The sequence below is a fragment of the Poecilia reticulata genome, chromosome 11 (genome assembly GCF_904066995.2).
Source record: "Poecilia reticulata chromosome 11, P_reticulata-male-v2, whole genome shotgun sequence".
In the NCBI taxonomy this organism is placed as follows: Eukaryota; Metazoa; Chordata; class Actinopteri; order Cyprinodontiformes; family Poeciliidae; genus Poecilia; species Poecilia reticulata.
In genome coordinates, this window is record NC_088840.1 from 1,924,513 (window position 1) to 1,936,848 (window position 12,336).

The 12,336-nt window shown below is 41.3% G+C and overlaps 1 protein-coding gene across 1 annotated transcript; it reads left to right on the top strand.

The window, feature by feature from the left end:
• Positions 1-4,219: 4,219 nt before the first annotated feature.
• Positions 4,220-12,092, top strand: matcap2 (microtubule associated tyrosine carboxypeptidase 2). Its single transcript, XM_008421246.3, has 7 exons — positions 4,220-4,512; positions 5,553-6,199; positions 7,159-7,302; positions 7,938-8,070; positions 9,162-9,467; positions 9,553-9,650; positions 11,872-12,092. The coding sequence occupies exons 1-7, from the start codon at positions 4,488-4,490 to the stop codon at positions 12,028-12,030; spliced, it is 1,512 nt and encodes a 503-aa protein (XP_008419468.1). The 5' UTR covers positions 4,220-4,487; the 3' UTR covers positions 12,031-12,092.
• The last annotated feature ends 244 nt before the right edge of the window (positions 12,093-12,336 follow it).

The following is a 12,336-nucleotide window of genomic DNA, read 5'->3' on the forward strand; positions in this document are numbered from 1 at the left end:
ATGTGGTGTGCATCAATCGGGCCTTAATATGATCCGCAGTCATGTCATTAAAGCGTCTCCTCCAAGCTGCCCCACCAGATTCACAGCTGGATCTACGGCAGAGCGCCGGATCTCATCAAACGAACCTCCTATATGCCCAGAAAAGCCCGCCTGCCCAAATTTGCATCCCCTGTCGCGGGAGTGCGCATCGCTCTAAGCTCTCGCATATTGACGAGAAAACGGAGAAAAATATGACCGAAGAGGACATTTTAAAGATATTTGTAACATTATCACGTTTCTTAACCATGTAATCCCTAATACGGTGGGTTTTATTTCGCAAATTACTTGAATTAAATACGGGTTTTACACCTTTATTGACACATATGAGTCAAACTTTTTTGCGGTCCGTGTCTGTTGTAAACGTTCTCCGCAAATGGTTTGAAATTCTCTGCTTTGTCTTTTGATACCATAACAGCTCAAAAGCATTACAAAACAGAGGCTCATTATGTAGAACATTTTATATCATGCTTAACTTTCTAGTCTGTTAATGTAGGAGAAAATCCAACTTCATTTATGAGCCTGAAAATATTTGCATCCGTCTTGTTGATATGAAACTTATAGCATTAGCTCAGAGAACAAGTGCGTAGAAGAGATTAAATCCTTTCAGCTCTTTATTTCCCCCAATTAGCACAGGGATGCATGTTTTGGCAATATGGATTTTGAGCCTGCCACAATATGCATCCCCTCTCTATTCCCCTCAAATATTATCCTATCAATATAAAACTTATACCAGCAGTTCTTGGAACTATTCTGGTTATGTAGAAAAAGTTATTTCACTCTTAACTCTATTTCTCAAAGTTAGCAGAGGGATGCGTTTTTGGACAATATGGATTTCCAGCCTGCCAAAATATGCATCCCCTCTCTATTTTCCTTAAATATTATCCTATTGATTTAAAACTTATAACAACAGTTCTTGGAACTACTATGATTGTGTAGAAAAAGTTATTTCACTCTTAACTCTTTATTTCTCCATGTTAGCACAGGGAGGCATTTTTGGGCAATATTTCCAGCCTGCCAAAATATGCATCCCCTCTCTATTCCCCTCAAATATTATCCTAAAACGGGGGGCGCCGATCTATGTTTTCGCATCCACCTGAATAATGTGTAGTTGCGCCACTGAATCCAAGTTACTTAAAATAATCTAGTTATGGTACGAACTTGCTGCGTTATTGTCTGTAATGTCCGATCACACGACTGAAACGGTAAAAACATGGAAAACAGACTTTCGTGTCACTATGTTACGTTCTCCAACATCCCCAGATACCTACAAGTTTGCTCCAGACATTTCCATTCTGGTGAGTGTCTAAATTTGCTTTGTTGGTTTTGTGTCATAATTTTGTTCTATGATTTTGTCCGAGTGTTCAGTTTCTGTTGAATTCATTTAAGTGGGTCAACCTTGCTTAGGTCGGTATTGTTTAGGTAGCGTAGTCCGAGTTTTGTCAGTGGACATCGGGGTTATTACATTATTGTGAAGTAAACTATTTTACTAGTGTTATCAAATTTACAGTATTAATACTGATGTGTGTTCTGATATGTCCTCTTAAAGGCAAACCGACGTATGAAATGGATGATGAGCTCAATCCTGACGTCCAGCGCTGAATATGGGTCACTGGGGTATCGGCACAACGTCGGACCGACATGGGCGTCAATTAAAGAGGCGATACAGCAAGACGGCGATACAGCAAGACGATGATGGATCAGCAAGTTACTGATACTGTTTTTATTATTTACCCCAGAAGAGGTAAATAATGAAAACACAGTAGCGGAGGCAACAGAAGAGGAGCAAGTTGGAGAGGCTGAGGAGGAAGAAACCCCAGAGAGGAGCTCAGCAAGGCTGCAGACTCTGAAGAGGAACAGGAACCATTAGTGTTGAAATACAGTTGGAAGTGGCTGTTTTCTCTCATTTAATAATTAAACATCCATGAATCGTTTGATTCAAGCACTTCAAGTTGCATGTAAACAGGAGAAGAAATGTATCATATTTTAAGTAAAAATTTGATACTTAAATATTTCAGGTAATAAACATACATGTAATGAAAGATTATATTTTTAAATAAATATTTTATGTGATTAAAGTAAACAATTGTATAATCAGACATCTGTCAGGACACTGGGTTTTTGGGTTTGTTTTGCTTTTCATTTTATTTAGCTTCATGTTTTAATTCACTTTAGTTTAGCCCTTTGTGGTCCTTTTGATATTGTTAGAGATATTTAGTGTAGTTATTAGAATTATATTATTGCTTTTCCTTGTTTGTCTGAGTCCATGTCAAGCCTTGTTTAATGACTATAGTTTAATTATATTTTATCCTTCTAGTTATTTCTTATTTCAGCCTCCCTGCAGGGTTTCTACTAATGTTTATTAATTTGATCACCATAGGTTCAGTTATTCTTCCATGTCTAGTCTGTCTATATCTTTCTTTAGTAATTCTAGTTGGGTTCTTTCTTTAGATATTCTAGTTTCTCTTGCTCTGTGTTCCTTAGTTCTTATCAGCCTTGTTTCTATTTAGGTTCGGTTATGGTTCCCCTCATATCTTTCTCTCCTAGTTCATCAGGTTTTCTTTACTTTTAGTGTCTTTTGTAGAAGTATTTTTCAGTTCCATGTTTTCTCCCGTTTGTGCTCCTGCCCTCAGGCTGAGGCTGCCCTCAGCAGGTCCTGTGCCAAATTACTCACACCTGCTGTCACTCTTCTCATTTAGGCCATTGTCCCACTGCTGAAGCTCCTCTTTTTCAGTCACAACTTGCCAGTCCAACTTGTTATCCTGCTCACCACGTTGCCGGTTGTTACTGTTGTTATCCCTCGTGTGTCCTGTTTCATTGTGTTTAGGATTTCCTTGTTTTTCCTAGATTTTGGATTTAGTTGGTTTATTTTGTTCATTAAAATAACATCCACATTAAGTACGTCTACTGCCTGCTGCATTTGTGTCCACTGCCACATCATGACACAAACCAGATGAAAGAGCCCATCGTTAAACATTTAATGTGTAATTGAACAATAACGGTGACAAATTTTATGAAATAGATCACACTTTAATAAATATTTATTGTATTTAACATATTTCAGGTAAGTGAACATGTAATGAAATAGATCCTGTCCTAGAATTTTATGCAATTGAACATTACGGGTAACAAGTGATGATCATCTGAGGTAATACATTTTATGAATATTTTTTAAAATATAATTATGGTTAAAAAAAGGGTCAAAATGGAATAAAAATATGCCTAATCTATATAGTTTAGTAGAATAATTTCACACATTGAGTTACTGGGGCACGATTTGGAAGCTACTGAAGAAAACATTTAATGTTAAAATTATTAAAATTATTGAACATGACTTAAAATTTTAATAGAGGATAGTGTGTCTCGTGTAACAGCATGAATGACCACTTTTTGGTCCTGTTGGTCACAAGACAAGGCATTCATTCATTTACAGGAGTGTTCGGAAATTGACGGTCCCGATGTGAAACTCCGAGCGCTTCAGGAAGGACTAGTAAAGAACAGCTGGCCGAAATTAGCGTTCATAAATCGGATCAACCTTGAGCTGAACGTCCCTCACTCCGCGGAGCTCGGGATATCCGGTATCCAACTTGAAAACAACTTCACTGAGGTCGGTAACACAATGAAAACACCGGAGTTCTGAATAGTTGGTTTTGGTCTGTGGACACCAAAAATGGCGCCGAGCGACGTAAACGTCATACGCTGTGACGTCAGCTCCAAAGCTCTATAGACCTGTAGCGCTGACATTCCACCACATGAAGGTCCTGGAGAGACTGCTGCTGACCCACCTGAATAAGCAGACAAGGATATCAAGACCTCTTGCAGTTTGCCATGGAATTGGAGTTGATGATGTCATCATACACCTGATTCAGCAAACCTACTGTCATGAGACTGTCTTGGGAAGGAAGAGTGTCTTCAGTCAGAGGCTTCTTCAGATTTAGTGCAGCACTAAGAAGATCTGTCTAGGTGTTGTAGTTTTTTAACTAGAGTAGATTAAAGAGGTAGTGAAAAGTTATGTGGAATCGCCCTTTAGCCATTTCCCGAATCACAAGCTGGAATCGGAAACCAACTTTAGCTTCGTAACCAGAACCAGACTTCATGGTCTGCTGGGTTCTGATCTCTGATGTCAACTATAAATGAAAGTAATCTCCTACCTAGCAGGACTACAATTCCCATGATCGCAGGACGTACGTCGCCCGACGTTGCAAACGATACCATGGAAACCACTCAGCCACAGCAGAGCGGCTGAATGCGTTAACTCCTCTCTCACAAGAGTGACTGCTGCTCGGTGTAGAAGGGAGATCAACTCGACTGCAGTTCTTGTTGGAAAAAATATCATTCCACTCGTGACGCGTGGTTTTCCATGTTTTGTTTTTGGTGGCTTTTAGCTGGGTTAATGGCTTAATTCCGCTGACTGTTACACGACCGCTTTCGAATATCTTACATTGAAGAAGATGCTGGAGTCAATTAAAGTTACAGGTAATGTAATAAGTGTTTCGTAACCGCTAAGCATGAATAAAATGCGTAGTATGTATAGTTGCGGTAACCTGAAAGCAGCTGTAGTCTCTTCATTACTTCTAATATTTGGTTCGAGCCGTTTTAACCCACACGCGCGTTAGCTTGAAGATTCACGACACACCAACAGGCTTTGGTTGGTTTATTCAGCTCATAACTGGAAGAAATCGTTTAGCTCCATTCTGTTTTTCAATAAATAAGTGCGATGGTTAAGAAAATAAGCAATGCACACGTTAGAATTTAGTGTGGCCTTTCTGTACTCCGCACAAGATTACACACATGTATAACATCATAAACCATTGTTTGGGTTAATAGCCATCAACGAACTTCTGATATGATACCTGCTAGATATTTCACTTCTCAATCAATCCATTCATTTAAATTGATGTGAGTTTTGACAAGGAGCTCACCAATTTTCAGCAGGGTTGAGGTCATAGTGCTGGTTTCTGGGATACCTCTCAGCAGCTCATTCTGATGGGTCAGAGAGCCAGCTGAGCTGTGAGGGAATGGTGATGAGGCAGCTGGAACCAGTGAAGCTGCTCCTGGTGTCTCAGTGTGCAGCTGACGTCATCAGACCCAACGTAGAGCGCTCTCTCTGGTTGTGTCCGAATCGACTTTGTAGACATTGCAGAGCCCTTCTTTCTGTACTGCCAGCCTCTGTAAGCACAATGGGATTCAATTCCAGTGAAAAGTCAGGACGCTGACTCCTGATCCTGAAAAGCCCATAGCTGTGCTGTCCTGGCTGAGCAGCAGCAGTCAGGCGGTCTGACCACAGAGTACTTCTGTTGCTGCGTGAGGTGTAACAAAGTGTGTTTTTACCAGACTGGAAGTCAAGTTTTCAGCGCTTTGTGTCGCTTCAGCTCCTTATCAGAACTGATCTAATTTTATCTTTCCTTGATAAGAGGATTAGTGTGTCTAGTTTGCACTTGCTTCACATCAGAGTGATGCAGAAGCAGGCATGACTCAAAATAATCGGCCTCCTTTTCTACTCTCTCCTCTTGCAGAACAACTTCACTGGCCAGAGGTGGATTTGTCTAAAAAGTCCGTCTTCAACTCTGCCAAAAGGGTGGCGAGTCCAACCCAGGTGTGCTTTGCAACCATTCCTTCCCCTGCTCTCGAGGACCTCCTGCTGCAAGCCGAAGAGGAGGAGCAGAAGGAGAAGGAGAAGGAGTCCCAGTGCAAGAAGCCGAAGTCCTCGATGAAAGGTGGGCTGGCGCTTTGCAAAAGAAACCGCGTGATCCTGGCTCAGAAACAGACCCGTAGTCCAGATGGGGGTGAGAAGTCCGTCCAGACAAACTGTGTCCACTCGGACAGCAACTGCAATCTTCTGAAGCCGACTCTGAGCCTCACAGTGGTGGGAAGCAAGATGGGACTGATCCCCCGCACAGCTTCACTGCTCAGGAAAACCCCCAGCCTTAACGTCTATCGTCCTCCACTCCAATCCCCCTACAATGCAGCCGCCTCCCGGGAGGCGGAAAACACCAAAAAGCTCTGCATCTTCACCGCCATCAAGCCGTACAATGTTGACAGAGAGAAGGACAAGTTCTTCAAGTCTGACTTCAACTACAACCCCCAGTTTGAGTACAGCAACCCCGCCTCTGCAGGTTTCCTGGCACGCCGTAACCATGCCTCCAGTCGGTTCCTCGCTCAGGTAAGGCTGCATTTCCTCCTGCAGACATCTAGTGTGATTTCTGTGGTGCTTTGTTGGAAAGTGGAAGGAAAATGAGAAGTGCGTATTTGTATTCAGCCCCTCTGAGCCTCTTCTGGGATCTCTCTCTCTACGTCTATACAGACATTTTTTGTTGATTCTTTGGAAAACGACTGAAGCTCGGGTTGGATGAAGGGGCAGTATTTCTGTGTTCTCCAGACACGTAGTTCCATTTAATAGCACAATCAAGTAACAATGTTACTTTCAGTTATAAAAATTGTATAAATAAAATTTTACTTTGTAATTTATCGCCTTGAATTTGGGCCTCTGTCTCGCTGTCTCAATGTCGTCAGTTCAGATGAAGTCTAGTCAAAGCCTGTAGTCTCAGGTCTTCTGTAGGCTTTCTTCCAGGTTTGTCCTTCAAACAGACCATCTTCTGTGCTCCCAGTTATTGACCTGTTGACTACATTTTGATTCAACTAGGAATAAAACTTTGAAACTACAACTCTAAGAAAGATGTCAACAATGGGGAAAATCACAAACCACAGGGATGAAAATGCAGTCGCTGAATGCATTTATGGATCCATGGTTTGCTTCTGGGGGAAAGTTGTTAACCTTTAGGATTTCAAAAATCATATTGGTTGAGCCAGAAAGTCATTATTGTCACATGAGCTGTAGACTAAGCACCACACATTCTGGGTAGTTTTAGAAGTGAACGTGAGTCTAGTCAGATCTCAGATTCTAACTTTGGGTGCACCAACAAATTGGCCCTGATTTTCTACAGTTTTATTTTTTTAAAAGGGCAGTATTATGTAAAATTTGCCTTTTTGAGCTTTCCATCATTTTATAATGTTATTACTATGGAGACAACAGCGAAGAAACATGTGTCAACAGTTAATATAATATTGTGTCACCATCTCTGAGGTTTCAAAGAGAGTTCCTGAGGGTCTCTTCTGCTGCAGGCAGTGAACATCATGGAGCTGGCCTTGAAGAGATACGGCAGCTATGAGATGTTTGAGCAAGTCACTGGTGGGAGCCTGCTCCCCAGGAGTCGGATCTGGATCAACGTGAAGAGATACATGGAGAAGGAAGGCTGTGTGGGCGAGGTAGGAGGAGAGCAGGCTGCTCACTTCTCTCATGCTAACTCCAGTTTGGATCCAAACCGGCTGGATTGGGTGTTGGATTTTCCCCTGGCCTCGATTGGCCTGCGAAGTCTTTCCTTTGTTTGAGTGCATTCATATTACAGTACAGCTCAAAGCAGATCACACCACTGAAGTTAGTCTGGGGGAAAAGATTTCAGATTTGTCCACTTTTCCAACATCATCCCTCAGTTTGCTTTTCTGAAGCAGAATTTATAGAATTAAACAAATGTATGTTACATCATATGTTCACAATCCACTGCTGAACACTGTTTACATAGAAACATAACCAGGGCCTGACGAAAGAAAATGTTGACCCCTGGACCAGAGCCTCTTTTGTTGCCATACCCACACAAGTTTCATTTCATTTTATTTTATTTTTTATTTATTTCCTCAATAGTAAATATAAACAGCTCATGTAACAATGAAAAGAAATTCTGAATGAAAAGGAGCAGAAAGAAGAGTAACCTACAGAGAATGTGGACAGCTATCAACTCAGAACACAATTTCAGACATAGTTCAAATGCATAAAATATACCCAATAAACCATCAGCTTATTCAACGCCATATCGCTTCATCATAATGATTTGTTCTGCTGACAGATTGTAGTCCAGGTGACAGATGACTTACTGTCCAGAGCCTCGATGACAATGGTGAACGGTCAGCCCACTATGACCATCAACACGTCCACCGCGCGGGAGCACTGGCTGGAGGGCATGCTGAGGCATGAGATCGGTGGGTTCATTGGCTCTGACACACATGTCCTCTATCTGCTTTCACTTGTTCTCATCATACCAGGACAGGTAGAAAATAAAACATGCATCAGGTTCTATTTGAGAGTATGTAATATGACACATTGCAGAAGTATTCACACCCCCTTTTTGTAACATTTAGTTTCATTACAACTTCTGAATTTGGGATCTCATGAATAACATTATAGTGTGCATTTGTTTGTAGCTTTCATTACTCTGGTTTCCCTTAGTAAAATTTAATTCAGAAATACTTTATTTGTCCCAAAGAAAAATTAAATGATGTTTGATGATGATATGTTTCCATATCATCATCGAATGATATGAGCTATTTGGATGTAACTCATACAATCTGAGTATATTGAAGGAGTGGTTGTGTATGGTGATGCTGTGGGCAGGAGGGATCTCTGGTTGCAGTCCGTCTTGCAACAAATCTGAAGAGGCCTCTGACTGAAGACTGTTGCTATGATGAAATTCCACAGTAGAATGTCCTGGTTGACAACATCAGTCAGTGGTAGCTCTGCTAATCAATCTCATTTGCTTTGGTCACTCCTCCTTTAAATCTCTGTCTGGCCATATGGTCAGAAAGCTGGGTAGAGAGATGCTGGGGTTCTCTTATTTGATTCTTGATTGTTATAACTGACAGAAGAGATGGTTGGACTTCCTCCTTTTGTCTCTACTCCTTTTCAGCTCTTCTGGGATTTGGGTCCCAGAAGAGCCCAAATCCCAAGGTCAGTAATGCTGAGTTCAGGTACTATTTGAGTGTTTAATTTGAGTGTTTAAAATGCTAATCAAATCCTCAGGCTTGTAAAAACTAGAGGAGCTTGTTTTTACAAGCTATAGCTTGTTGCCACGGTTAAGCATTAAATAACTTTCCAAAAAAAAAAAAAAGGAGGAGCAAAACTCCTTCCAGCTGCACAGCATCCAAAACCAGAGGGAATAGTTGTCCAAACCTGCAACGCCTCGACAAAAAAATTATGAACAAACATCAAGAAAAGAAGCTTGATAATGGCAGAAATAAATTCAGGTTGAATTCTAACTGAACTGCAGCTATGTGAAGTGTTCTCTCTGTGTCAGGAACTCATTACTTCCGAGGCCTCAACAACTGCCAGCAGCCATGGGGCAGCAGCATGGGGAGGAGGAAGCACAACCTGAAGCCTCTGAACCCAACAGAGGAGGGCCTGGCCAGCATCCACAGCGTTCTGTTCAGGAAGGACCCCACTCTGTGGCGCGCCGCGCTGCTCTATTATACCGTCTATCAGGCCAGGCACACGTCCTTCACTCAGCTCTTCCGCAACCTGGGACGCTTTGTTCAGGACCCACACACACGCTGGGACTATTGCGTCCGTGCCAAGAGAGGCCAGACCAATACAGCTATGCCAGGTATGTGGAACCAGCTGACCTGACATGCTCAGGACTGATCTATGAAAAAAACTTGACTGGTCTTTTCTGACCTCTAATCCTGAAGGGTGCTTCAGTAAAGACCAGGTTTATCTGGAGGGCATACTGCAGATCCTGAGATACAGAGACAAGATAAACTTCCCAATGCTGATGGCTCTGGGAAAGGTGAGCAATCTGAAGTCTACTGCTCTAAGTCCTGGAGTATAGTATAAAAATTCGTTTTTCACAAAAAATCAGATTTGAATCCATCAATCTGATTTACACTAGTCTGGAAAAGACCAGTCCCTTGTTTGCTTCGTACAGAGAAAATAGGATTCCACTAATGAGAAGCGATTGGTTGCTGGAGGCATTGACTGTTGAAGTTTTAAATTTTACCCAATTGCTAATGTTTACCTGTAATGCACCAGTTTGATTCTAAGAAGTTTTCCAGAAATTGTCTGTGCTGTAAACAACCATCATCCACTGCGAACAGAGAAGTGCTGATCTGAACGAGGCGGCTGTGTGGTCAACATGGACTGAACAGTTTTGTTCTCTTCCTCCGCTGTCATTGCTTAAACTATAGGAAGACCACAATTCTAAAACTTCACAAAATGTCATTGTCATTGTTTATGGCAATTTATTTATTTATTTTTTAAAATTACAGTGTTTCCATTAATCACATTTATTTTCATAATTCCAGTGTGCAAGATTTTATAATCAAAGGAAACATAGCTTCTAATCCAACCGTTTCTGATCACTAGTGTCCCATTTGGGGTGTTTATATTCAGCCTTTCTTTTCATATAATTTGACCTCTTATGTCTTCTTATGGTCAGTCCTGGGAGGGAATGTAGCATCTCTACTGCTAACCAATTTCATTCTTCAAAAGGAGAACAAGGAATTGAATTTCTGTTAAATTCCAGGTAGTATTGTGACAATGGTGGATAATAAAACCCAGACTGAGCTCCAATGCCTAATTCAGTGAATCAGAGTTCCAGTGGGATTTCACTGTCTTTGCATATCCATTTTACATGTTTGCATCACTTCCTGTGGGAAACATTTGTTATTTTGGACTCTGAATGACATTTGCCTGGCTTCACTAAGTCAAGTGTAAAGGTTTGGTGGAGGGAGGATTATGGTGACGGCCTGTTTCTCAGGAGTTGAACTCCTTGGTTCAGAAAGGAGCTCTTAAGGCATTAGACTTTTTTCTCTTGGTTTTGTGGGAACAATTAGAGGACTACATTCTCCTGTTCCAACATGACTGAGCACCAATTCACAAAGTAAGGTCCATAAAAACATAGATGAGAAGATTTTTTGAAAAACAAATTGACTAGTACGCACAGAGTCCAACTTTTTTGAGCGTTCTATTATGTTATAATAATAGAACGCTCTATTATTATAGATCGTTCTATAATAATAGCCCGGTGACAAAGTCGACGGCGATGTGGGACCACGGGCGCTTGGTCCCACATATATATATATATATATATATATATATATATATATATATATAAATTTTTTTATTATAAAAAATATATATATATAATGTGTTTCTTTGATTTTTTTTCATGCATGTTTGATGAATCCTTGAATCTCCCCTGATGGAGGTGAATAAACTATTTCACTCACAAAGCTCCACCTGTTTACCCAAAGCTCCTGTTCAGAGCTGCAGTCCCCAGCTCCTGATAATGGCTGTAAAAAGCGTAATAGATGAGCATTGTTGTGTTGAAGCAGAGTACCTGAATGAACAGGAGCTTCTTAAAGAGACAGAGGTCCAATTTAAAGGCATCAAAATCGCAAAGTAAAATTTCTTCATGTTTGATATGTATAGTGTTTTTATAACAACACTGTACATTGTATCACAAGTAACTTGGGTTACAAAATGGCACTTTGTGGCTGGAAAATACACAATGCTCCCATCTAAACTTCATGTATGTGTGAAGACAGAGGAGGGTTTAAGATGGTAAAGCAGCAGATTTGTTGAGATCTGTTGAAAAAAGCTGAATATCTCTTTTGTGTTCCTTTACAGCCGTATTCTTTTGGAGCTCTTTGGCTCTTTCAGACCCTGTCATTTCACCTCCAGTTCATCATCAATGAACTGTATCTGTAGAGAGCTATCCTTCATGACACGCCGTCACATTAAACTGTGCTCAGGATGGCTGCATGTCTGACTTCTAGAGAAGCAAAGAGCTTACATAACCACCTCCATGGAGGAACACGCCACGCTCTCCTGCTTCAAAGGACCCAATGCAATAATGATGAAACAATACATGTTATGTAACAAGTGATGTCTGAAAGTTCTTTTGTTTTTTTTTTAATTTGTTTTGTGAGGAAGGTAAACGTGTATCTGATCAGAGCAGCCGGTTTGCCTGTCTGAAGAGGTTTAACTTTAGTCTCTGCTGCCTGCAGGTGTCATTTGAAGATGTGGATCGTCTGGCACCTCTGGCTGAGATGGAGAAGGTCCGCATCCCACATTTCATGCAGGACCAAGAAAAATATGCTGAGCAACTGACAAAGATTATGGTGGTCAATCAGCTGACAGATGAAGAGCTGAAGACCCTCATCTAACCCAGTCCTCCTCCTCTTACTCATCTTCTTCCTCAGTCCCCCAATAAAAGCTGCTGTGCTCAGCTCCTGCCTGCATGCATCACATCTCTCCCGCAGCCCTCATGCATGGTAGCACAGCTGTGAACTGTGCAGTGCTGTGGTGTCTCTGGTGTTATATTCTATGGCTGATCAGTCAGTTCAGGTTTTTAATGCTGAGTCAGCGTTTTCCTGCTCATTCTTCCCTGACGAGGAACATGAACCCTAAAGGAAACCTCACTGGTGTTGTCTTCAGGTTTCGTGTTATCACTGTATGTTCTATGCCAATAC

Excerpts from the sequence above, each read along its gene's own strand:
- matcap2 (XM_008421246.3), top strand. The coding sequence starts at position 4,488 with ATGCTGGAGTCAATTAAAGTTACAG. Across the intron at positions 6,200-7,158 it reads CCAGTCGGTTCCTCGCTCAG|GCAGTGAACATCATGGAGCT; the intron begins GTAAGGCTGCAT and ends CTTCTGCTGCAG. Across the intron at positions 9,468-9,552 it reads GACCAATACAGCTATGCCAG|GGTGCTTCAGTAAAGACCAG; the intron begins GTATGTGGAACC and ends CTAATCCTGAAG.